Raw genomic sequence first — 26860 nt, 5'->3', positions numbered from 1 at the left:
ACAATCAGCATCTACACATATTTTTAGAAAAACAAATATAAAACTGTAAAATAAATGTAAATTTTAAAAAAAACACATAACTTTGATATTCCTAAGAATAAGCTTCACCTTAAGCTTGAACATAAAGATAATGCATGAAAAATTATATTCTTTACTGATGCTTCTAACCATCATGTGCAAAGCATCTGTGACCACAGATGGATTAATACCTACTACTCAACCTGTTGTTTAGTTTATTTTGTTTGTTTGGGTTTTGTTATACTTGCTTTTTCTTTTCCAAAAGGGGTAACATACTATTAATATTATGTGATATGTATTTAGCTGAAAAGAATATTAAATAAATTTGCTCAATCTACAGCTTTATGAAATTTTAGTTTATATTATTAGCATTTTATTAGGAAAAAAACTTTTACTTTCCTTTAGGCATGTTATTAAGTTTATTAAACCTTTATTTACACATTCATTTGGAATTTTGGAATCACATGGTCTCTTGTCCCTTTCCTTTTTTTAAAAAAAAAAAAATTTATTTATTTGCCTGCTTTGGGTCTTAGTTGTGGCATGTGTGATCTAGTACCCTAATCAGGGATCAAACCCGGGCCACCTGCTTTGGGAGCTCGGAGTTTAACCCACTAGACCACCAGAGAAGTCCCTCCTCCCCCTTTCTTTTCCCTTCTCCCATGAGAGAATATCTCTGACCTAATTTCAGAAAGGGCTTCCCTGATAGCTCAGTTGGTAAAGAACGTGCCTGCAGTACAGGAGACCCTTGGTTCGATTCCTGGGTTGGGAAGATCCCTGGAGAAGGGATAGGCTACCCACTCCAGTATTCTTGGGTTCCCTTGTGACTCAGCTGGTAAAGAATCCGCCTGCAATGCAGGAGAGCTGGGTTCGATCCCTAAGATCTTCTAGGGAAGATCCCTTGAAGAAGAGAAAGGTTACCCACTCCAGTACTCTGTCCTGAAGAATTCCATGGACTGTATAGTCCATTGGGTCCAAAAAGTCAGACACAAATGAGAGTTTCACTTTCAATTTTAGAAAAGAAAGTATGATTACCGGGTCAAAACTATAAAAATATTAATGCCTCCTGAAGCAAGTTTTCAGTTTGTTTTTTAGAGCTTAACTTGTTTGATTTTGCAGCACCTTATAAGGTATAAATATATTCATTTCATACAACCCTCAACGGCTTCAAGCAATACATATAATATCTTAATTGCTGGTTAATTTACACCAAGTTGCCCTCTTTAATCCTAGAATAAGCCCATCTTCTAAGACATATCTGTTTGTTTACTGATAAATATTATCAGATTTAGAATCCCTCACTGGAAGCCTTCCTACATAAGGAAAAATGTAGGTTATACTTCTTTCCTGAACAACACTATCACATAAAGCTTTATCCTTGTTGTTGTTTAGTTGCTAGGTCGTTTCGACTCTTTTGAGACCTCATGAACTGTAGCCCGCCAGGTTCCTCCATCCATGGGATTCTCCAGGCAAGAATACTGGAGCGGGTTGCCATTTCCTTCTCCAGAGGATCTCCCCAACCAAGGATCGAACCCATATCTCCTGCATTGGCAGGCAGATTCTTTACCACTAAGCCACCAGGGCAGGTCCACAAATCATAAGACACTAGGTGAAAATGGACATTGAAAAATATGATGTACAGTCAATTCAAGGGTGACTGAACAGTAGTGTGGGGATGCGACATACAGGTCCCTTCCCCAAGTGTGGTGAATCACTCGGCTGGCAGAGAGCTCTCCTGGGATAATAGCACCACCAAAAGAACCTCTTGACACTCACTAATCTAGGCTGATAGCATCATTTAGATGGGCTTAGAGACAAAAGAATGCCAAGGTCAATGTATTTGCAGCAAGTATTAATTCTTATCAATTTAAAAATGAAAACCATAAATAACATTTAAGACAATTTTAGAGAAATCATATCATAGTCCAAAACTATTATATAACTGTTTTCTCTTTTGCATAAGGCCATCCATTTCTTAGAGACAGTTAACACTAGTTACAATCATAGGTATTTTATCTTCTGCTTCAGTTAACTTTATATCATAAGCATGTTTCCAAGTTTGTATAGAGCTTTCATAATTATTATTTTTAATGACTATGTGAAGGCCATTTGATTAATTTTATTACTCTGTCTATCCTCGATGCCTATTATGCTCAATGAGTCCTGATGAGAGCATAGGATGAGTGCGTGTGTTCTCAGTCACTTCAGTCGTGTCTGACTCTTCGTGATACCATGCCCTGTAGCCTGCCAGGCTCCTCTGTCCATGGGATTCTCCAGGCAGGAACACTGGATTGGATTACCGTGCCCTCCTTGAGTTTAGGATGATGCTAGTCTAAATGCTAGTGCCAAAGCACCTCAATTCAAATGTAAGCTTATTAACATCTGTGCCTTAGTTTTCTGGTCTGTAAAATGGGGTTGATGACAACTCCAACCACATGGGTTTGTCATGATTAAACGAATTAATTTTCTTAAAGTGCTTAGAACAGTGCCTGGTACGTGGTAAGCAATCATTAAATGTGAACTATTGTTATTGATGTATCAAGGTAAATGACTTTGGAGTCTTCAGGTCATCTCTTGCTTTTGCTATTGCAGACAGCAATATAATGAACATCTCTACTTATCAGATGTTTTGCTTCTGTTTAATTATTTCCTTAGATTAATTTTCTAAGAATAGATTGCTAGGTCAAAGAGTTTATCACAATGATTACTTTCAAAGAAATTCCTTTAACCTTTCCCCTTGAAGAAAATGTGATGGCATGGAAAACAAATACTAGTTGATATAAAAGCCAAGAAAAGAAATCATGGCTTTATTTAACAACAATAATCTTATAAAAACACATTTTATTCATAAAACTAGGTAGACATTATATAAAACCCTGGGTCCTATTCAACTGATTTAATCCAACAAGTATTTCCCCGCCTGCTCTATGCTTGTTCCATGCTAGGTATTAAGCAGAGTATGGAAGGATATGAAGTGACCTTTGTCCTTAAAGACTCGAAATCTATGGAAGAAAGTGAAATATGAAGGTAGTATGAGAAGGCAATGGCACCCCACTCCAGTACTCTTGCCTGGAAAATCCCATGGACGGAGGAACCTGGTAGGCTGCAGTCCATGGGGTCTTGAAGATTTGGACAGGACTGAATGACTTCACTTTCACTTTTCACTTTCATGCATTGGAGAAGGAAATGGCAACCGACTCCAGTGTTCTTGCCTGGAGAATCCCACGGACGGCGGAGCCTGGTGGGCTGCCTTCTGTGGGGTCACACAGAGTCGGACACGACTGAAGTGACTTAGCAGCAGCAGCAGCATGAGACTATAGAATCCAGGGCCAAATTACATATATATTTTTTAATCCAAAATCTATGATACAGATACCAAGTATTAGGCATAGTCAGCTGGCAATAAAGAAACAATATTTAGTTTCAGTGAAGAAAAAGCGTGTGTGTTGGGGAGGTGGGGGTATGTAATGATACAAGTGCACTTATATACAAAACAGAAGCAGACTCACAGACATAGAAAACAAACTTATGGTTACCAAAGTGGAGGATGAGATTAACATATACTCACTAATATATATAAAACCAATGAGGACCTACTGTATAGCACAGGGAACTAAAGTCAGTATTTTGTAAAAACCTATAAGGAAAAAGAATATATATATATACACACACACATATATGAGCTTCCCTGGTGACTCAGACAGTAAAGAATCTGCTGCTTGCAATGTGGGAGACCCAGGTTCAATCCCTGGAAAAGGGCATGGCAACCCACTCCAGTATTCTTGCCGGGAGAACTCCACGGACAGAGAGGAGGCTGGTGGGCTACAGTCCATGGGGTCACAAAGAGTCAGACACGACTGAGCACCTAACACACACACACACACACATACATATACATCTGTATGTATATACATACAGATATATATATTGTGGTTTAGTCGCTAAATTGTGTTCAACTCTTGTGACCCCATGGAGCCCGCCAGGCTCCTTTGTCCATGGGATTTCCCAGGCAAGGATATTGGAATGGGTTGCCATTTCCCCCTCCACATAAACACACACACACACACACACACACATATATCTTATATGTTTTATACCTCAAACCAACATAATACTGTAAATCAACTATACTTCAATTAAAAAGTAATAATTAATTAAATATATTAAGCAAAAAGGAAGGAAAAAAGAGAAAAATGTGTGACCATCCAAGTGATAACTAAATTAAGCTCCACCTTTTTCCTCAGAATCTAACATTTTATAATTTCTTTTAATACACCTCAAACATTTTCTGTACCACACAGAAAATGTTTGCTCTTGCTAAGACACATTCTTATGCCTTCCGGTTAAGATAAAAGCGTTCCTCAGACTTCAGCTGTGGGCTTCAGCCAAGGGGGCCTGAAAGGGGTGCTCATGAGTGGAGGTGTCCTTGGTCAAGATCTGTATGTATGTGTGTCTATTTAGGAAGGGCCTCTGCCAGGTGAGCTGAAATAACAAAATCATCTCCATTTCCCTCGTTTTGAGGGAAGCACTGCTAAAGTATCTTAAACAACCAAAATCTCCAACCACAAGCCCCGCTACTTTGCTGTCCTCTTCTGAGTGTTGAAGGAAGCGAGGAGCAACTGCCTCTTCTTTTTGAGATGAGCAAGATCATTCGTTTGTTTCCAGGAAGCCAAACTTGAAATAGGAGCAGAGCCCTTTTCCTGTCACTGAGGCAGACTTCCCAGTCAAGGTAAACCCTTTCTGTAGGGCGCAAGCCCCAGGTAAAGGGTTTTCCAGTCTTCAAAATGGCCTGCCAAATACCATTTGTGTACCTTATCCAGCAGTTTTCAAGCTGCCTACTATGTACAGATCCTCTTGAACTGACAGGCTCCAGATTTTCCCAGTTGGTTTAAGCCTCCGCAATGTCCAGCGAAGGAGCTGCTTTGCCCAAACAGGTCCCAAAGCAGACAAGTGAAACTGTTTTCCTTATATGGTGAAAAGCGCCCTGTCGCTTTAAGGCCAAGAGATTTGGCTGCAGATGGTCCCTGGGAAGTTTGCAGGCAGCCCCATCCTGTGTCTGCTCCTCTCCTCGAAGCTGTGCAGGTGAGTTTCCAAACCTTCTTTCCCCAATTTGCCCTCTACAGTCTCTCTTCTGGCCTACCCAGTTGGAAATGCCCTTACAGAGGGCTAGAGAAATTCAGGGTCAATAGAAATGGTGTTGTTTGAAGAAGTTTGAGCTGAAGGGAAAAAAAAAAAAAAACCAGCTTACTAGGAAAATGTGCAGTAATGCAGCCAAGGAGGATGCTTTCAACTTCCAGTGGGGAGGCGGCATCAAGGTTACAGGAGGCCCTGAGGCTTTCCAGGACCAAGCAGGGGAGGAGAGACAGACTCTAGGTAAGACCCTGCAGGGGTGAGTTTGGACTTCTAAGCTATAGAACCTGGTCAGCTGCAAGTCTAAGCCAGACAGAGGTGAGAGGAAATAATACTTCTGCAAATGCTGAAGGCTTTACAGGAGATGGAGCTACAGGGTTGACTGTAGAAAGTGAACGTGAAATGTTTGCAGCGTCTGCTGGCATGGAAGGCTGCAGCCTTAACCCTTCATTCAGCCTGGCTGATTAGCAAGTAGGATTTGACTGCACAGAGCACGGGCGGGGGTGGGGATGCCTGTGTGGAGTATTGCAGTAGAGACTAAAACAAATGGATAAGACTGTGATCTATGATCGTGGAACCGCATCTCCGGTATCCCCACAGTACCACCTGCAGAGAAAAGAGCTTTTCTAAGCTCAGAAATTCTGTGTCATCCACAGGCAAAGAGCTGCAAGAAGTCTCATTTAAGGTGCTTACTGCTCTGTCATTTACTAATTCAGTTTCCTGATTTCTTTTCTCCCATGGCCTGGAGCCCCCTAAGATATTAATTTGAAATTAATGAATAGAACTTTTTAACAGCTAGAGATGTGCTAATAGAAGTGTGTCTGTGAGAGGCTGAGATGTATTTGGGGATTGGGGTTGGGATTTTGTGGATAGGGTGAAAAGAGACGGGATGGCATAAAAGGAGAAACACTTGATGGTCATTTTACAATGTATGCAAAGCTCTTTAACTGAGCCCATTCGTCAGCTACAGCCAAAATAGAAGTCCACCAGGAATTTTTAAAAAGAGTGATGCCAAATGATAGGATTGGGCTTGTCTTCCCTCCTGGTTGAGTCTGAGGCCATTCATCATTCAGAGGCCAGTGGTTTCTCTACAGTTGTTGTGTGGGGGAGTGAACCCGGAGGCTGGATTAAAATTCCTTACATACCCCATGCCTCTAAAAAATATTCATTCATCTGAGTAGTCACTGAAGAATTTGTTTTATTATTAACTAACAAGTGCTCTATCTACTTGTTTTCTAAAGACAGAACGTCCATGAAAAAAAGGTTTGTTTTATCAACAGGGATCTGTTAGTGCAAGAGTTCCTCTTTTCTCACTTGTGATGGCTGGGCAAAGTGAGAATTATAGCTTGCCCAAAAGCTGATGTCCTGAGCAGAAAGTTAAATTTTGAGTTCATAATTTGGAAGAGAGCAGGGAGTGTGAGTATAATTTTACTTCATTTGTTTCAAGTTAAATCCAGAAAGCAGTGTCGAATATACTGCTTTCAAATATGAACACTGCCAAGAAAAACAAAGTCTAATCCCCAAAGCTGGAAAATCTCTAAAAGTAACATACTGTGATCTTTTATAAGCTAAATCAAAGTGTTAAAAGGAAAAAAGATGTGGCTTCCTGAACATTTCACATATTGACCCTCAATCACACATCAACTAGAGGAGATCTCTTGAGCGATTTATTTTACCTGTGCCTCGGTTTCCTCACCATTAAACAGGGCATTTCTGTGAGGGACTTTCCAGTAAAATGGAAAGATCCATTGGAGCTGGAACTGATCAGATCTGGGTTAAATTTTCCATTCCCTCCATTTATTCCATAACCTTAAGCAAGTTACACAGCCAGTCTGAACCTTGGTTTCCTTATTTCTAAAGAGAGTAAATAATTAACAACGTCATCAGAATTAGAGGAACCTACCAGGACATAGGCTCAGACCTGCATGTCCTTGGACTTGGAGAGCAGGACATTGTGAAAAGAGAACAATCTAAACATGGATAATGTTGAAAAGGACAAGATTTTTATTCAGAAGTGTGTCCAGTGCCATACCATGGATAAGGGAGGCAGGCACAAGATTGAGCCAAATCTCCATGGTCTTTTTGGGCAAAAGACAGGTCAGGCCCCTGGATTTTCTTACACAGATTCCAACAGAAACAAAGGCATCTCTTGGGGAGAGGAGACACTGATGGGGTATATGGAGAATCCCAAGAAGTACATTCGTGGAACAAAAATGATCTTCACGGGCATTAAAAAGATGGCAGAAAGGGCAGACTTAATAGTTTATCCCCCAAAAGCTACTAATGAGTAATAGTTGTGCATTGCCTTGTTTATTACAAAACAGAAATGTCTCATGAGCTTTTTTATGTGTACCACATTTAAATAGACCTCATATAGCAGCGTTCCAATCATGAATATCTGGTAGGATATTTATTTTGGATAGTCCTGATTTATATAGACTGACTCATGGTTAAATTAATATGATCAGCTTTTTGAATTTTGATACTAATGCTAGTCCAGCAAGTACTATCTCTGTTGTCCCCTTCTAAAGACATGACGGGACTTGATGAGTAGTGTTCAGCTCTTCATAGAGATGGTGAATGCCATCTCAAAACCTATAGGAAACTGGTTTTACATTTAAGTTTATATAACTGATTACATTAATATATTTAAATATGGAGGATATCCTTTCACTGTGTCATAGAACAGCAAGACTCACCTGTGTTTCACGTTATATTCATTAGCCTGCTAAAGGCAAGGGCTGAAGGTAAGCTGGTAATGTCCACTCTATCTTTTTGGTCTTAACTATTACCAATTTAATTAAAATCCCCTGTATCTAAAATGTTGCCTTTTATTCAATGAAAGGCATTTTAGTGCAGTTCATGTATAAAGCATATAAAGAATATTTAATTCTTTTCATATTTCATAGGCGATCTGTAAGGTCACATGCGGAGAAGGCAATGGCACCCCACTCCTCTTGCCTGGAAAATCCCATGGACGGAGGAGCCTGGAAGGCTGCAGTTCATGGGGTCGCTGAGGGTCGAACACGACTGAGCGACTTCACTTTCATTTTTCACTTTCATGCATTGGAGAAGGAAATGGCAACCCACTCCAGTGTTCTTGCCTGGAGAATCCCAGGGACGGGGGAGCCTGGGGGCTGCTGTCTATGGGGTTGCACAGAGTCAGACATGACTGAAGCAACTCAGCAAGGAAGCAAGCAAGCAAGGTCACATGGGCTTCCCAGGTGGCAGGTAAAGAACCCACCTGCCAATGCAGGAGGCATAAGAGATGTGGGTTCAATCTCTTAGTTGGGAAGTTCCCCTGGAGGAGGGCATGGCAACCTACTCCAGTAATCTTTCTTGGAGAATCTCATGGATAGAGGAGCCTGGCAGGCTACAGTCCATAGGGTCACAAAGAGTCAGACGTGACTGAATTGACTTAGTACACACACAAGGTCACATGCTTTTAAAATTTAGTTTCATGAGCTATAGTGGCAAACTTTGCTTTTGAATTCTTTACTAAGTCAAACTAAAGTTATAATTCAGGACTGTCTTTTAAATTGCTATTCCAAAACACATATAACTGTAGAATTATCATATGTGATTGGCAATGGTGCTTTGGCCAACTTGTTAGAAACATTAAAGGAGATATACAATCAACAAAAATGTATAAATTATGTGATCCTAAGACTTCAGATAATTAAAAACAAAATCACAGATCATAAATAAATTAGAGGAATCTTGGAATCCAGTAGAGACTCCATAAATATTATTTTTCATTATTTTCTCTATGACTTAGGAAACTATATTGTTCCTTGCAGAGGAGGAAATGAGTTTTGAGAGCAGAAACCAGCTCTTTAGCACAACTTTAGAATCCCTGTTACTTCACCCCCTTCTCCCCACCCTTCAAGAAAGAATGCCCAAGTCCCTAGAAAATCCATTCCTAATTATTAACCAGGCTCATTGCTCAGAAGTTTTTCTTAAATCAAACTCACTTCCACCTATTTTGTGTTCAGAGATATGAATATTTGGTTGTTTCCCTATGGTATAAGGATAATCCATGGGCTTCCCAAGTGGTGCTAGTGGCAAAGAACCTGCCTGCCAATGCAGGAGACATAAGAGACGTGGGTTTGATCCCTGGGTAGGGAAGATCCCCTAGAGGAGGTCATGGCAGTGCACTTCAGTATTCTTGCCTGGAGAATCCCATGGACAGAGGAGCCTGCCGGGCTACAGTCTGTAGGGTGTCAAACAGTTGGACACGACTGAAACAACTTAACCACGCATGCACACAAAGATAGTCCATATGCGTGAAGAACAATGGTAACCACCTTCAGTTCAGTTCAGTTCAGTCACTCAGTTGTGTCCGACTCTGCGACCCCGTGAATCGCAGCACACCAGGCTCCCTGTCCATCACCAACTCCCGGAGTTCACTCAAACGCATGTCCATCGAGTCAGTGATGCCATCTAGCCATCTTATCCTCTGTCGTCCCCTTCTCCTCCTGCCCCCAATCCCTGCCAGCATCAGAATCTTTTCCAATGAGTCAACTCTTCGCATGAAGTGGCCAAAGTCCTGGAGTTTCAGCTTTAGCATCATTCCTTCCAAAGAAAACCCAGGGCTGATATCCTTCAGAATGGACTGGTTGGATCTTCTTGCAGTCCAAGGGTAACCACCTTAGAATCTCAATAAAGGTGGTCTATCCAAAAGCAAGTTTAAACAGCATTTTTAATGGATTTTTGTTGTTGTTGTTATTAGAAGCCACATATTATAAGTGGTTCAGTAATAACCAATTACTAACTTTCAGTAAAATCTCCTAACACATTCCCACTGCTGTCTTTAAGAACATGGTTAGTGCCACTCTCAGAGTTTTAATCATTCACTGCTGTCCATTTAAGATCAGGGTTGCCATACCTGCAATGGGGCTGTGTGTAGGACACAATGTTAAATTGAAAACATTCCTTCCACCAGCTTAGAAAGGTGATGATAAATAGCAGCAGCAGCAGAAACATTCCATTGGAAACACAAATCACAGCACGTGCATTGGCTGGGAATTGAGAGCTGTCATTTTTAACCCAAATAAGGGTAGGTCACCCCTGTAGCCAATCTTCTAGCGGTGGATTAACACCACCTCTGTCAGGACACTGGTGTTTAGGATCTACCCTCGGCCACTTAAAGTAGCTGTGAGACTCTGGGCTAGTTCCTTTATGTATCTGAGCCTCAGGTCCATGGTCTGCCTCCTGGGAAAGACAGTAATACTCATACACGTGGTTGTGGGAAGAACAGGAAAGTTGGAAGTGCAGAGTCAGACATGACTGAGCGACTTCACTTTCACTTTTCACTTTCATGCATTGGAGAAGGAAATGGCAACCCACTCCAGTGTTCTTGCCTGGAGAATCCCAGGGATGGGGGAGCCTGGTAGGCTTCCATCTATGGGGTCACATAGAGTCAGACATGACTGAAGCGACTTAGCAGCAGACATACTTCTGTGTCTGTATACTGGCAGAAAGAGTTGGAATGGGGGAATGCAATGGTCTAGGTTGAGCAGGTGGAGCAGAGAAATCCCCATGGAGTTGGATCTCTTGACACATCTTTGATGCCCCCTCCTTCCCACTGGCCCCAGGCACCTTGAGCTTGTCAGATGCAATTCTTTCATGAAATTACCAAGCTGGGGGAGCCTGAGGAAGTGTCTAGATCAGCTGTTTGCCTTCAGTCAAAGCTTCACTTGAAACCACCAAGAACAAGGGCCACCTTCCTCTGCTCAGAGAAGGAGCCTTCAGTTTCCAGTCTGTGGTCTCCCTGCATCTGGGCCGCATTTGGGAAGCTATTCCTTTGCTTTGTACTACAAACCCATTCTCTCTCGGTGAGCTCCGAGTCTGTCCTTGGTTATAGCAAACTGCTATCCTGCCTGTGGAAGCGGCTGCTAGGGTGGGGCGTACTCATGGCCACATCTTCTTTTAGGGGAGGCACTTCTTGTTTCCTCTCTGATTAATCACCAGGTGAGCACACATGCTTCTTGTTTGACTTTACCACATCTATCCATCCTCTGCCTTCCCTCTCCCTACTGCAGTGCTTCCCAAACTAGAGAGAGCATGCATCAGCAAGGCTTGTTAACACACACAATGCTGGGATCCATCCCGAGTTTCCGACCTGTAGATCTGAGCTGGGGCCTATGTACAATTTGTTTAGGAACCACTCATCTAGTCCAACACTCAGTCTCAATCTACTGTTTCCAGTTACCTGCACCACCTCCTGCCTTCCAAGATAATATCTCCTCTCTGTTCTTGGGGGTTAAACAAAGCCTTCTCCTCACCACAGACCTATGCTACTATTTAGCAAATTCTAATTGCAACAAGCATGGTGATAAACACTTTACTGCCATTATTTGTAATTTTCCCCAACAACCCTACAAGTTTGATATTATGAGACCAACAGAAAGAGAGTGAGTAACCAAGATCTCACACATGACAGAGAGCAAATGTGGTATTCACACTCAGATTGATCTGGAAAGATTTACTCTTTCCACTCTTCTAGGGCTGGCAAATAGATGTTTAACTTGTATGTCAACTCCAGTTCATTGCTAGTTGCTGCCAGAAACACTCGGTTGAGAGTCCCATATGGAATGGGTGCTCAGCAAGAGGAGGTACTAAGATTGTGAGCTGTACCTGCTGTGATGCAGGAGTGGAGAGAGAACCCAGTTGCCACGTGTTTGCTATGTCGCATGTGATGCCTTGTTCGTGGATTAGTTTTGTCAGCTACTAGAATCAGATGCGGAGAAGGCAATGGCACCCCACTCCAGTACTCTTGCCTGGAAAATCCCATGGATGGAGGAGCCTGGTGGGCTGCAGTCCGCGGGGTCGCTAAGAGTTGGACATGACTGAGAGACTTCACTTTCACTTTTCACTTTCATGCATTGGAGAAGAAAATGGCAACCCACTCCAGTGTTCTTGCCTGGAGAACCCCAGGGACGGGGGAGCCTGGTGGGCTGCCGTCTATGGGGTCGCACAGAGTCGGACACGGCTGAAGCAACTTAGCAGCAGCAGCAGCAGCAGAATCAGATGAGAGATGGGTTTTCAGACTTGTTTCACAGAGAATAATAAAACATTTCCTTTTTCATCTCCTTCTCCAAAGGGTGAATCTAAATTATTGAGGCTAGATTTGAAAAGGTATAATAGCTTGTAAAGTAAAATGAAATCCAGTTAATATACATATAGTAGTAGCCACAATGGACATTTAGCCTCAAAGTGGTGGAAACAAGAGAATTTATTAATTATGTATGTCTCTGTATGTTACAGGGGCTTCCTTAGTGGCTCAGTGATAAAGAATCCGCCTGCCAATGCAGGAGGCACAGGTTCTATCCCTGGGTTGGGAAGATCCCCTGGAGAAGGAAATGGCAACTCACTCTAGTATTCTCCCCTGGGAAATCCCATGGACAGAGGAGCTAGGTGGGCTACAGTCAAGGGGTCACAAAAGAGTCAGACATGACTAAATGACTAAACAACACCAACAACTCTATGTTATATGTCTTTCATTGTGACCTGTCTAACAGATCACCATGTCCTGAATAATCCACTGTGACTTAATAAGGCGGCAATGGCATTTCTGGTTTTGTTCCTTCCTCCATCACTAATATTCAGTGTGAGATTTGTTATTTTTAGTGTCTTGGTACTTTATCTAAAAAATGAGTTTGATAATGCTTTTCTGCTTCTTCCCAGTATGTATTATGTATGTGGTTAAATGAAAAATAACCTTATGGCATCTATTATTCAATCCACAAATATTTATAAAAATTTATCCCCGGGCTCTGGGGGTATAGCAGCAAACAAAACAGACTGTTCTCATGGAACTTACATTCTAGAGAGGGGAGACAGACAATAAATAAGTAAACAAAGGAGAAAAGTGTGTATCGTGATAAGTATACATAGTGAGAGTGACTCTGTACTGCTATTTTAGAAGAGGTGACCCAGGGATGATATTTCTGAGGAGGTGACATTTTAAAATAAGACATAAATGTGGAAAAGGAGCCAAACATGGCTAGTCTGGGAGTGGAACAGTCCAGGCAGAGAAAAGAGCCCATGCGGAGATCCTGAGGTTGGAGGTAGGCAGGCGCCAGATCAGGTAGCCTAGTGGGGATTTTCAGCTGGGGGTGATGCCACCCTCCTTCCCCTGCCTAGATGGTGTGTGAGGATATGCAGCTGGTGATTTGGATGCAAAATACAGAGTTGAGAACAGCACTGTTAGCTTTTGTGGGCAGGACCAGGGATGCTAAACTTCGTGCACTGCTGTGGATGGACACACACAAGAAGACTTGTCCTGCTCTTCCTGTCCTCCACATACTGTCTCTGTTGAGAAAGCCTGAGGAGTCTCTGGGGTAAGAAGCTTGAATTTTATCCTGTGGACAGTGACAAGCTCGTGGAGAACTGTAAGCTTTAAAAGATGATCTTTAAAAAATAATTTTGGTTGAGAGGCGAGTGAACTGTGAGGGTCAGAGGTGAAGCAGGGAGATTCAACAGGCAGCTATTTCAGTAATCCAGAGTAGAGGCGATACAATAGTGGCCTGGGCAGGGGAGTCACGGTAATGGTTTTGAGAAGTATTGGGTTGACCAAAAGATTCATTCAGGTTTTTCAATAATATGTTATAGAAAAAGCCAAACGAACTTTTTAGCTAAGCCAATATTTCTACCTTCAAGAAGACTGCTTAAGTAAGTAAATATAAAATGTTTTTTCCCATGACAACCCCATGTTATCTTTTTTAAAATTATTTATTTATTTATTTATTTATGTGTGCCGGGTCTTTAAGCATATTTAAGCATATTAAAAAGCAGAAACATTCTTTGCCAGCAAAGGTCTGTATAGTCAAAGCTATGGTTTTCCCAGTAGTCATTTATGGATGTGAGAGTTGGACTATAAAGAAAGCTGAGCACCGAAGAGCTGATGCTTTTGAACTGTGGTGTTGGAGAAGACTCTTGAGAGTCCCTTGGACTGCAAGGAGATCCAACCAGTCAATCCTAAAGGAAATCAGTCCTGAATATTCATCAGAAGGACTGATTCTGAAGCTGAAACTCCAATACTTTAGCCACCTGATGCAAAGAACTGACTCCTTGGAAAAGACCCTGATGCTGGGAAAGATTGAAGGAGGGAGGAGAAGGGGACGACAGAGGATGAGATAGTTGGATAGCATCGCTGACGTGATGGACAGGAGTTTGAGCAAGCTCCAGGAGTTGGTGATGGACAGGGATAGACAGGGAAGGACAGGGAAGCCTGGTGTTCTGCAGTCCATGGGGTAGCAAAGAACCAGACACGACTGAGCGATTAAACTTAACTATGCTGGTCTTTGTTGCTGTGCAGACTTTTCTCTAGTTATGGTGAAAGGGGGCTACTCTCTAGTTGCTGTTCACAGGCTTCTCATGGCAGTGGCTTCTCTTGTTGCGGAGCATAGGCTCCAAGGCACACGGGCTTCAGTAGTTCCGGCTCCTGGGCTCTAGAGCACAAGCTCAATCCTGACACACAGGCTTAGTTGCTTCACAGCATGTGGAATCTTCCAGGGTCAGGGATCGAACCATGCCATGTCTCCTGCATTGTCAGGCAGATTCATATCCACTGAGCCACCAGGGAAACCCTGTTATCTTTTATTTCTCCTTTAAAATTTTTACAGTTTTGGAATCTGCCTGTCTCCTCTATAGCCATTTAACAGAATCTTTGTGGCACCAAATTACAGACTTTGCTCTTTCAAATGCAAGTCCTTATCCTCTTGCACTTTAACCTAGAAGATCTATGTGCATTTCAAGTTGTTCATAGCTCAGGGAAGTAATCTATTTGATTTGGGCTTGTAAAAAGAGATAAAATTACATGCGCTACTTGAATAACAATATGTGATTTCTCTCTCTGAAGGGTCAATAGGAATTAGCCTACATACATCATTTTACACAACTGATGCCTAATCACATGAATAACCGAGTTCACCTTTTTTCTGCCAGAAGAGGAACATTAAGTGAACATCACAATCTCTTGAAGAGATTCCAGGCATTTCAGTACTAATTTTACTAGGGCAGTAAAGTCTTGCAAATAGTTTTCAGGTGCATCAGCTACTCCCCGACAGAGGCAATTCAGCTTCCAAAATTCTAGAGAATTCCCCTCGCTGCTATCTTCTTTTTTCAGCTCATGGCTATCTCTTCTTCCTGTCCCCTCATGGCAAGTGCCACCATACTGCCCTGCCCCCACAATGTCCCTGCAAATGCAGAGATCCATAAAGCACAACACGGAAACCCATTAGCTCACCTGCAGAAGAACGTACTTCTCCAATAGCTGGGGGGAGAAGCACTCTGGCCCCCAGGCTGAGCTGAAGGGGTGGAGGAGCAGAAGAGAAAGGCAGCTGGCTTCAGGCCACCTCGTACCAGTGAACGGCTCCACTGGGTGTGAAAGTCAGGTGGTGGTCTTTCCACCAGAATCTTGTGTCCGCAGAGCAGAGAGAGGTATCACCAAAGAAACACTTGGGACTGGATGCAGAAAGGTGAAACACCACACCACAGGCTCCAGCTAGAGCTGGTGGAGCCAGGGACTCACAGACTCATATCTTGCCTTCCAATTTTGAGATGAAACTGAAGAAGAGAAAGAGAAAGTGGATAGGACCAACGCCCACCCCCAAATGAATTATTTAAACCCAACACCCAATCTATATAAACCAAACACCTAGGAATTAAAAAAGCAAGTGGTCTCACTGAACTGTAAATACCAACGAAGAAGCAGCTTCGTCTTCACCTCTGGGTACAAGTGTGGTCCAGCAAAAGTGGCCCTTCACAGCCGGCTGCAAAAAGGGGGGAAGAAGGAATGGAATGGAAAGGAAACAGCAAGTGTTACACGTTAACAAATCCTGTCCCACCCGTGTGAATTTGGACAAGGTCAGCTTCTTGGGCTTCTGAAAAAGAGTTGATCAAAAGTTTGTTCAGACTCTGATGTGCACTGAGAGTGTAATTCATAATTCAGTTCAAGGTCTTCATGGCTTCCCTAAGATCAGATCAGATCAGATCAGTCACTCAGTCGTGTCCGACTCTTTGCAACCCCATGAATCGCAGCACGCCAGGCCTTCCTGTCCATCACCAACTCCCGGAGTTCACTGAGACTCACGTCCATCGAGTCGGTGATGCCATCCAGCCATCTCATCCTCTGTCGTCCCCTTCTCCTCCTGCCCCCAATCCCTCCCAGCCTCAGAGTCTTTTCCAATGAGTCAACTCTTCGCATGAGGTGGCCAAAGTACTGGAGTTTCAGCTTTAGCATCATTCCTTCCAAAGAAATCCCAGGGCTGATCTCTTTCAGAATGGACTGGTTGGATCTCCTTGCACTCCAAGGGACTCTCAAGAGTCTTCTCCAACACCACAGTTCAAAAGCATCAATTCTTCGGCGCTCAGCCTTCTTCACAGTCCAACTCTCACATCCATACATGACCACAGGAAAAACCATAGCCTTGACTAGCCTCTTGCAAAACAAACCATCCACCTCACCCAATTCCTACTTCTCTCTCTCCCTGAATTAATAACTGTCCCCATGCTGCCCCCATTGGCTCCTGAGAATGCTCCCATTGGCACACCTAGAACACTACTGCTTTTCTTTCTTTATCTGCATCTCTTTCTCTATTAGCTCTTCAAACTGCCCACCCTCCAAAGGAGGTACCAATGTCAGGATTTTTCTTAGAAATTCCAGAGTTTAGCACTGTACCTGACACTTATTTACTAGATGTTTAGTAAATGTTTGTTATTGAATGAATGACTAGAGAGGATCTAAAAACAGAGAAGAACGAGCCTGAGCCAATTCAAACCTCAAGAGCCAGCTTTTGCTAAAAGCCATATATTCTGCCCATAAGATCTTGGACTTCTTGGATTAAAAAGAGAGAGAAGAGGGAATTTTAGATATTATAGCAATAATTTTCAGACATCAGTTTCTAATACCCTATGTCTCCACTGAGATACACCAATTTCACAGGATTTTAGAAATACCAGAGTGTTACCTAGCCTTAATGGAATGTCTTATATTTGTAAAAACCTAGTATAAATTGCTGAGTAGAAGTTTCCAGATCCCTTACTTCATGACTTCATGCCTCTTTAAGCTGTTCTTAGGGAGGTGGGGGGAAAAAAATCAGAAAGTTTAAAACTGCCTGCATCTTGTCTTCATCAGCTTTGATCCTTTCACTTATTTAAAATTCATAATCACCCTGGCCTCAATCAGAATTGCTAAAGAACATAGGAAAGGTCATATAGGATGAACCCCCTGGCCTGTTTAGCCAAGTCACCAAAAACAGTAAAACCTTGCTGATGTGGTGCTGGGAGGAAGGGAGGGGGTTGGGGCTGCCAGCAGAGGTGGTCCAGAGCCTGACAAACCCCTGTTGGTCCAGTTCCACGAGTTTGGATGTGAGGGGACTGAGATTCGGTGCAGAGGCAAAACTTTTGGGCAGTGGCCAAGTGTTTGGTGAGCTTTAGTGTGATCAGGGAGGACCACGCACGGGTGACTCCAGCCTCAGGAAAGGGGTCAGAAGGAAAAGGGAAATGCAGTTCATTGTGCCACTTCCTTGCACCAGGCCTGCTGCCCAACGGATGCTTCTGCAGGGCTGGGGCAGGAAGTCCCTGCCCCCAGATATGTGGAATCGCCAATGGCATTTCTGAGGGGTACTGAATGAGAGTTTCTTCCAGAACACTGTCCACAGGGAAGAATAAAGTACATCTCCAACTTCAGTGTAGTGATGTGCTACTTAAGGTTCATCCACCTACTTGTCTAAGCAACTTGAGTAGCCAATGTCATGAACTCAATTATATTTTTAATTTTTCTGTCCTCTGTGGAAATAATTGAGTTTGTTTGGCCTTCAGCAGTGCTGTCCTGAGAGTGGGGAAGAGCCCACCGTGAGACCATGATACAACCAGAGATATGATGACAGTAATAAGCCGTATTTGGAACCAAAAAGAGCAGGGTTTTGGTAATGCTGGAGACCTAGGTTCAATCCCTGGGTCGGAAAGATCCTCTAGAGAAGGAAACAGCAACTCACTCCAGTACTCTTGCCTGGAAAATTCCATGGATGGAGGAACCCCATAGGCTACAGTTCATGGGGTTGCAAAGAGTTGGATATGACTGAGCAACTTTGCTTTCACTTTTTTGGTAAGCTTCTGGGGGTCTTATCTAAGGGGTGCACAAGGGGAAAGCCCTGGGAGGTGAAAGACAATGTATCACTGGCTGCTGGGGAGTTATATCAGGAGTGCACATTTGCTGTGAGTCTGCAGGCTGTTATTCAGGGCATGTGCTTGATGACATGAGGGGCTGGCATCAGTTTAAGCCCACTGGACCCCCGTCACAGGCCTCTTAGCCAAAACATTGAATGCTGAGGCAGCAATAGCTTGGAGTAGTTTAGCTAAGCTCTGGATCATACCCTATTGTAAAATGTTAAGGAAGAGGTTAAGCTAACTTTTAGGATAATGTTGAGGAATAGAAAGAAGATACAGAGGAAGAAAAGTGATCAAGGTGTGATACCCAGAGGGCCTCAAAGAAGGATCTGACTTTAACTGGAGAGATGGGAAATGCTGGTGTTCACATCATCGTTCTTTAAACTCTACATAAAGGCTTGTAGACCCTGATTTGTATTTATGATGTATTTTAAAATTAAAAAAAAAAGTAATTCCTTCCACAAAATAAGGACCCAGAGTCTGAATGAAAGAAACTGATCAAGAACCAAAAAAGTTGCCAAAATAAGGTCACTAAGACCTAAAGTGAAAAGGTAAAACATTAACCAGAGAACTAATACTCTGTTGCTCTGCCATCCCCGGTAAGACTTTTGCTGACTGGAGAAACCATCATGGGAGTGAGAAGCATTAGAACTTATCTATGAATTACATTTGAGAGAAAATACTTTTTCCTCTCCCTTCCCATGCTGCTCATCAGGGTTAGCAGTGATTCAGAACACTTTCTTTTCTAAAGTTGAAAGGTTAAAAATAGTGCCCACGTTCTGTAACCATTGGACAGAGTCCCACTTGATGTCAGAATGTGCTGTCTGTAGCCCTGGGCCTCCTGAGTGCCTTATCCTGCCCCTGGCAGCTGCCTTTCCCTCTCTTCCTCTGTCCGAGGCTCTCCATTATGCCCTCTGCACCACCTCAATATTTCTTATGTAACTTCACTCTTTACATGCCTCAGATAGCTCATTTTTTACCCTGAGCCCCCAGCTTAGCCAAGTTCCCAATATTTCGTTCCTTTGATCCTTCTGTTAAAGCCAACCTCTTCCTCTTTTTCTTTTCCACTCCTTTGAACCCCTTCCAGTTGCCTCTATTTCTCAAGAAGCCAGGTGTTTAATAAAGAATCTGGATGAGGTTCAGGCAGAATCAGGTACACGCAGCTGCTTGCCCTCAGGTCACTTGTTACCTCCTCTAAGCAGCGAAGATGGTTTACTAAAGGCCACTTGTTACCTCCTCTAAGCAGCGAAGATGGTTTACTAAAGGCCGGTGACATTCCAGAGACATGATGGTGCCCTGCACGTGGCAGGCGCTCAGTAATTATTGCATGAAGGAATTAATTGGGATCTCTTTTAAATGAGCTACGCTATATTCCAACTTACACTTAATCTGTTTCCCTATCCCACCGTCAGCCCAGGTCTTTCTGCTTTTCCTATTTAATAGCTTATTTCTTTGGTGCTTTAGTACACACATTTTCAAACCAATTTTCTTCTGTTTCCTGCTTATATGGTGCTAAGTCGCTTCAGTCGTGTCCGACTCTGTTCAACCCCATAGACGGCAGCCCACCAGGCTCCCCCGTCCCTGGGATTCTCCAGGCAAGAACACTGCTCATATATTTAACCTCATTAGTTTAATTCAGGTTGTAGGATTTTACTAGTATCTTTGCTTACCAGATGAGCATTATTTCTAAATTATTCTGTTTTACCCCTTTCTCTAAATAACTGAGGTTTATTCTCTAAATACCCCTTTCTCTAAATAACATCATGTTCATATTGTCTTATTATTAATTTCTCTTTACTAGAGAGTAGACTTTGCTTCTGTATTTGTGAATTTTCAGTATTTTTTAATTAGCCACAGTACAAAGTTCGTCATATCCTATGATTCTGACACAGGTTTGGGTTAAGGATAAAGATCATTGTTTTAAAAAGGTATGATGTCTGGGATTTGCTTCAAAATAATCCAGAGGAAATAAGGCTACTGTGGGCTGATAATTGCTAGAGTTGGGTGATGGATACATGGGGTTCATTGTGCTATTCGATTATGTAAATGTTTGAAGTGTTTCCACAATAAACACTTTTTTTAAAAAAAGAAATATATAAATAAAATGTAGATGTATAAATAAAAGTTGACACAATGGGTTATCTCAGGATATACAGAGGGAATGCCTCCAAGCACTCTCTAGCCTTCCCTGTCGCTGTCATCTGCTGGAGGTTCAGCCAGCCCTCTAGGCTCACTGTGAAAGTTAGCACTGGCTCTTCCTCTTCCTTTCTTCACAAACTCTTATTCTCACCTGGGAGATTTTCTCCTGCCTATGTGGGACTCCTTCAGCACCTCACATCCGCAGTGCTAATCATTTGCCCTTTCACGCCCTTTCAGCAGCCCACAGTCCTGTGTCCTGATCATACTTCAGTTTTTTACATGATACAGATCTCTACGTGCTGACTGTCTAGCACTCTGGCTAAGGCCTTCAGGTTATGTTTTAATACAGAATTTACTTTTCCTCAACATCAGTCAACACACAAAACACACATATAATCCAGCCATTTCTGGCTTAAAATCCTTCAGGTCTCTGTGAACTTCAAGGTCAAGTTCAGTATCCTTCACATCCAGCTTGAGATTTCCTACCATTTTCAGCTTCTTTCTCTACCATCCTCTGATATTCACTTTCTCTTTTCCAATTATATTAACATCTCTCATTTGTGGGTGACAGATCATGCTTTCTTAACAAACTGCTGAACTTTGACCATGCTGTTCCCTGAGATGGGGGTATCCTTCCATCATTTGGCATCTGGAGGATTTCAGCAACTTTCACTTACACCTCAAGACTCAATTCAAGCATCACTCCTTCTGGAAGACTTCCCTGGGCAGTCCACATTGAGTTAAATGCCCTGTTCCAATACTTTTTTTCATTGGACTCTTTGTCTACACCCACCCTAATATTTTGAAACCCAGCTGTAATCACTGCTGTTCATTTCCTTTCTACACTGTGAACTGTTTGACCTCTTTCAACTCTTTCTTTCCAGAACCCAGCACAGTGCCTGGCACATGGTAGATATTTCAATGAATGAACAGAGAAATGGAAAAATGAATGCTGTTGTCTTCTAAAGGTAGCACCTCCCTACTCCAGGGCCTTCTCCAGAGGTCTAGGTCCTGGACAGTTCCTGCAGGACTTTTGCCTCCTGATTGCCTTCTTCGCCCCACCTGACCCACCTGGTTCTAGCTGTAACCCAACTGTCCCCATTTCCACTGAGTCCTTTCTACTTGGTGTTCCATCGAGATGAGTGTTGCCCAAAGTGTGATACACAGTAATTTTTAGGTGATACTCAGACAAATGTCTTTTGACAGTCTTGTTTTTACATTCATATATATTTTGCAGAAGGGAATGCATGCATAAAACCTGTAATTTCACAGAGAATATTGCTTAGGATGAGACAAATGTAGTACTGTCCTGGGAATCAAGCTTACTTAGACCTCATAAATCAGGGGTGCAGTGCTCAGGCATAATCATAAGTGTTCCAAGCCCTCAATAATGGAACCCTCAGCAGTGCCCATTAGAAGCATAGACAACCAAGAGGGAAGGACTCCCACATACTGAATTTTACAAGTACCTCTGTGTTTTACTAAGTGATATGTTGAAATATCACTTCCTAAAGTTGCTGAGTATGTATATGTAGACTTAAATGTAGCAGATTAAATAGTTGAATATTTTTGAGCTGTCTTAACCACATCCTTGGTCTTCCTAGGTGGTACTCGCGGTAAAGAATCCACCTGCCAATGCAGGAGACATAAGAGACGCAGGTTCAATCCTGGGTCAGGAAGATCCCCTGGAGAAGAGCATGGCAACCACTCCAGTATTTTTGCCTGGAGAATCCCATGGATGGAGAAACCTGGCAGGCTACAGTCCATAGGGTTGCAAAGAGGCAGACACTACCGAAGCAACTTAGCACGCAAGCATGCACATAAGCCATGTCCTAATGCAAGTTAGTGGGTTAATATAGAAACTAACAGGTTTGTCTTATTGATGTGGATCGTTATTTTTGTCTGAAATCCTAACTAGAAATCCTAACTGGATTTCTAGTTAGTTTGATCCAAAGTTCCATTATAATCAACAAGAAACTTATATTCAACCATACATTTTATTTATTTGTTAGCTGTGCTGGGTTTTAGTTGCAGCACGTGAGATCTTTAGTTTTTGTTGTGGCATGCAGGGATCTTTAGTTGTGGCATGCAAACTCTTAGTTGTGGCACGTGGGATCTAGTTCTCTGACCATGGATGGAGCCCTGCGCTCCCTGCATTGGAAGTGCAGAGTTTTAGCCCCTGGACCACCAGGGAAATCCCCAACCACGCATTTTATAAGTCAGTTTGATTTATTCTGTTTTTCATTTGTCACTTTTACTTTTCATTTTTAAAAGTTCAGTAACATTGTTTTTATAGAATCTACATATTTCATCAAATCTAATACATCACTTATAAGTAAAACACATCATTATTTTATGTGCTACTAAAATATGATGTTGCCAATTATAATTGTAAGATGCCATTAATTCTAAGATACATCTCAATTTCAGAGGTGTTAAAATTAATTTTAAGTTGATAAAATGTCATATGTGTATACTTTACTTCTATTTCAGCACATAATAGTTATATTCCATTTATCATAGTAATATAAAGTTTCTCCTTTGAATGAATGTAATTGAACAACAATTGATTTAGCGTAAAATATTGTATAAGTTGGAGTAGAGGTGGTATGTGTGCATGCTGTCTTGTTTTATTCTTTGCGACTCCATGGACTGTAGCCCACCAGGCTCCTCTGTCCATGGGATTTTTCAGGCAAGAATACTGGAGCAGGTTGCCATTCCCTCTTTCAGGGGATTTTCCCAACCCAGGATTGAACCTTCATCTCTTGCATCTCCTGCGTTGCAGGAGAATTCTTTACCTGCTGACTCATTGGGAAGCCAGAGGTGGTACATAGTATGACAAAATCCTGGAGGTGGTAGCCAAGTGACTGTGCCTTAGACAGGAGTCTAGTCCCAGGTTCTGTCCCTTGTCCACCACTGCCAGCTCAGACCAACCAGGCCACCCTCTAGCCCTGTGCCCAGATCCACATGAGGGAGAGCCTGACTCTTCCACTGAGAGTGGGAGAGGAGTCTGAGCCCATGCTCAGGAGTCTGAGATGCCCATGCTCAGGTTGAGGAATGTGACTATCATTCATTGAAGTTATTTGATGAGAGTGAAAAGAAATTCCCAGGAAATAGACTCATTATAGGCATTGGAATAACCTGGTGTGTGTGTGTGTGTGTGAGTTTCTCAGTTGTGTCTGAATCTTTGCAACCACATGGACTGTAGCCTACCAGGCTCCTCTGTCTATGGAATTCTCCAGGCAAGAATACGGGAGTGAGTAGCCATTCCCTTCTCCAAGGGATCTTCCCGACCCAGGGATTAAACCTGGGTCTCCTGCATTGCAGGCAGATTCTTTACCATCTGGGAATCCCAGGGAATCCCAGGAGCAATCTGGACTTGCCTCTATTTAAATTACAGCATACTCAGAGGTTTCTCTTTTGTTTTCTTTTGAACACAAGAAATAAGTGAGGAGGGGAAAAGAGCATTTGAGTCTCTGCTGATGAGCAATTTATTCACTGAAAATGGCTGAAAAGTGAAAGTGACTCAGTTGTTGTCGACTCTTTGTGACCCCATGGACTGTACATGGGATTCTCCAGTCAGAATACTGGAATGGGTAGCCTTTCCCTTCTCCAGGGATCTTTCCAACCCAGGGATCGAACCAGGTCTCCCACATTGCGGGCGGATTCTTTACCAGCTGAGCCACAAGGGAAGTCCAAGAATATTGGAGTGGATAGCCTATCCCTTCTTCAGGGGATCTTCCTGACCCAGGAATCGAACCAGGGTCTCCTGCATTGCAGGCAGATTCTTTACTAACTGAGCTAATGGCTACCTGAGCACTAAACACTCAGTTTCAGTGATAATCAAACCAAAGAATGGTCGACTTTGTTCTTCATAATAGATTTGTCAGTTGAGAGTAACTATGAATAACCTGAAGCAAAATGTATTTCATTGAGAAAGTAGAGAAGCAGCTGATTTCCTTCTTCCAGAATAAGAAAAGTAAAATCACTTTAGAGGAAAGAGTGAAAAACGGTTACGTTACTATTGGTGAAACTCTGTGCTTTTGTATACCATCTCCCTGGATGTTGCAGGGGATTTGTGTTCCTCATGCTTCCAGCTCTCACCTTGCTCTGGATCCAGCCTTTGGACTGCAGTGCACACTTCCCTGGGAGCCACACACAGAACCCTCCGATTAATTCAGTGCTTATTCTTGAAGGTTATTGTCATCATTAACCAGATGCAATAGTGCAGGAGATCACAAGCCATATAGGCTCTGTTGCTTGTCTGTTTTTGCAAACTTGATTTGGAAGGTTTTAATGTAGGTGTAATTGAAAAGATAAATTGAACACATATGCATATTCTAATAAAGGTATTCTTCCAAGTCAGCAAATAATCACATCATATTAAGAACCAAGGAAACTATTACAGTATAATAAAGTGGAAAAGCCTTATAATAAAAGATTATTTATAGGCTATTGGTTATTAGTACAGTTTTTAAAATATAATCAATAACAATTAGCAAAATTGATAATATTGGAGATACAGCTGCTTCCACTCACTAGTGCAAATAATACGAGCAATAATTCTATTTAGTAATATCAACCTAAAGCTAAATCTCTCCTATGCTCTTTGTCTGTCTTTATGGGTGTTTTTGTTTATCAGATCATTACTACATATTTTATAAGAACTATTTCCTGGTATTCATAAAAGTTATTGATGTCATACAGTAAATTTTGAAATGTATTCCTGGATTAGAATAAAATTATAAGAATAACCCAGTCCTGTTTCCTTTCTCCAAGCAGATGTAGTGGTCAGAAAGCCAAATATATTAAGAAGCAGAATCATGGGATCTTGACGTCTTAGGTCAGGTTCCTAGAAACAGAGTCTGAGACAGGGATTTGCGTACAGGTGATTTCAGATCAATTCAGTTCAGTCACTCAGTTGTGTCTGACTCTGCAACCCCATGGACTGCAGCACGCCAGGCCTCCCTGTCCATCACTAACTCCCAGAGCTTGCTCAAACTCATGTCCATCGAGTTGGTGATGCCATCCAACCATCTCATCCTCTGTTGTCCCCTTCTCCTCCTGCCTTCAATCTTTCCCAGCATCAGGATCTTTTCCAATGAGTCAGTTCTTCATATCAAGGGGTTTATTAAGGGATAAGCCTGTAAGAAAGTGAGAGGAGCAGGATGGGGCAGGAGAAATGCCAAGTAGCATGTGGATCAGACGGTCTATTCCTGGCCTGATGAAGGCAGAGGGATAAATTGCACCATAGAAGATAGCTGTGAGCCTTCATAAGCCAATATTCACAGTAGCTGGGGGGTGGGTGTAGGGGCCAGGAACACGGATCTGCTTGGAGCATTAACAGCACTCTATGCTATGCTTAGTTGCTCAGTCGTGTTTGACTCTGCAACCCCATGGACTGTAGCCCACCAGACTCCTCTGTCCATGGGGATTCTCCAGGCAAGAATACTGGAGTGGGTTGCCCTGTCCTCCTCCAGGGGATCTTCCCAACCCAGGGATTGAACACAGGTCTCCTGCATTTCAGGCAGATTCTTTACAATCTGAGCCACCAGAGAAGCTCAAATAATATAACCTTAGAATAAATATGTTGCAGATTCTAGGAATCAATCCGGGATCTAGGAATCAACCCAGGGTCTCCTGCATTGCAGGTGGATTCTTTACCAGCTGATCTACCAGGGAAGCTCCATCTTTTGGTGACTGGACGTGAAGCACAGATGGGAGGGACAAGGATGGTTCCCAGGTTTATGACTTGAACAAATGAATAGATTCCTGGATATAACAGCAACACTCCCCTCATGGCACCAAAAATTAAGATTATAGAATGATGAAAAGATTCATTTTATAAGAAATTTTTCTTTAGCTTTTACTTTCTAGGTAAAACTACCAACTTCGTGATGTATTTGCACAGGTTCAGTTTTCCATTAAAAAAGATAAAGACTTTCTTTTTAAAGTTTGCTCCAGGTGACTCCAGTGGTTAAGAGTCTGCCTGCCCGTGCAGGAGATGCAAGAGATGTAAGTTCAATCCCTAGGTCAGGAAGATCCCCTGGAGAAGGAAATGGCAACCCACTCCAGTATTCTTGCCTGGAGAATCCCACAGACAGTCCACGGGATTGCAAAGAATCAGACACGACTGAGCACACACACACTAGACACACTTTTGGATCTTTTCTGTTTATTCTGCTTCCTGTTGAAAATAGATCCCAACGGGTTCTAGGATTTTAATAATTGAACATTCAATCCCAATATTATGTTAGTTTTTAATGAGAAAGTAGTTATATGTTGTTCTTTTTTTAATGTTTTGTTTTAATTTTTAAAATTTATTTATTTTTTTGCCTGCGCTGGCTGTCTTTTGTTGCCTAAAGGTGTCTCATTGCAGTGATTTCTCTTGCTGCAGAAC

At 42.4% G+C, this 26860-nt stretch overlaps 2 protein-coding genes across 2 annotated transcripts in view; both read left to right on the top strand.

Moving 5' to 3' along the window:
* The first annotated feature begins 5062 nt into the window (after window positions 1-5062).
* SCHIP1 (schwannomin interacting protein 1) overlaps window positions 5063-26860 on the top strand; it is a 179303-nt gene continuing 157505 nt past the window's right edge. The window contains exon 1 of the mRNA XM_070374090.1: window positions 5063-5097. The gene's annotated coding sequence lies outside the window, so the exon portion shown is untranslated. The remainder of the gene's footprint in view (window positions 5098-26860) is intronic.
* On the top strand, window positions 7122-7436 carry LOC102276866 (cytochrome c). The gene has a single exon (XM_005886660.1). It carries the CDS (start codon window positions 7122-7124, stop codon window positions 7434-7436), a length of 315 nt encoding a protein of 104 aa, XP_005886722.1.

The sequence above is a fragment of the Bos mutus genome, chromosome 1, assembly GCF_027580195.1.
Source record: "Bos mutus isolate GX-2022 chromosome 1, NWIPB_WYAK_1.1, whole genome shotgun sequence".
In the NCBI taxonomy this organism is placed as follows: Eukaryota; Metazoa; Chordata; class Mammalia; order Artiodactyla; family Bovidae; genus Bos; species Bos mutus.
The sequence above is the reverse complement of the archived record's forward strand: the minus strand, read 5'-3'. Positions and strand labels throughout refer to the sequence as shown.

Excerpts from the sequence above, each read along its gene's own strand:
- LOC102276866 (XM_005886660.1), top strand. The coding sequence starts at position 7,122 with ATGGATAATGTTGAAAAGGACAAGATTTTTATTCAGAAGTGTGTCCAG.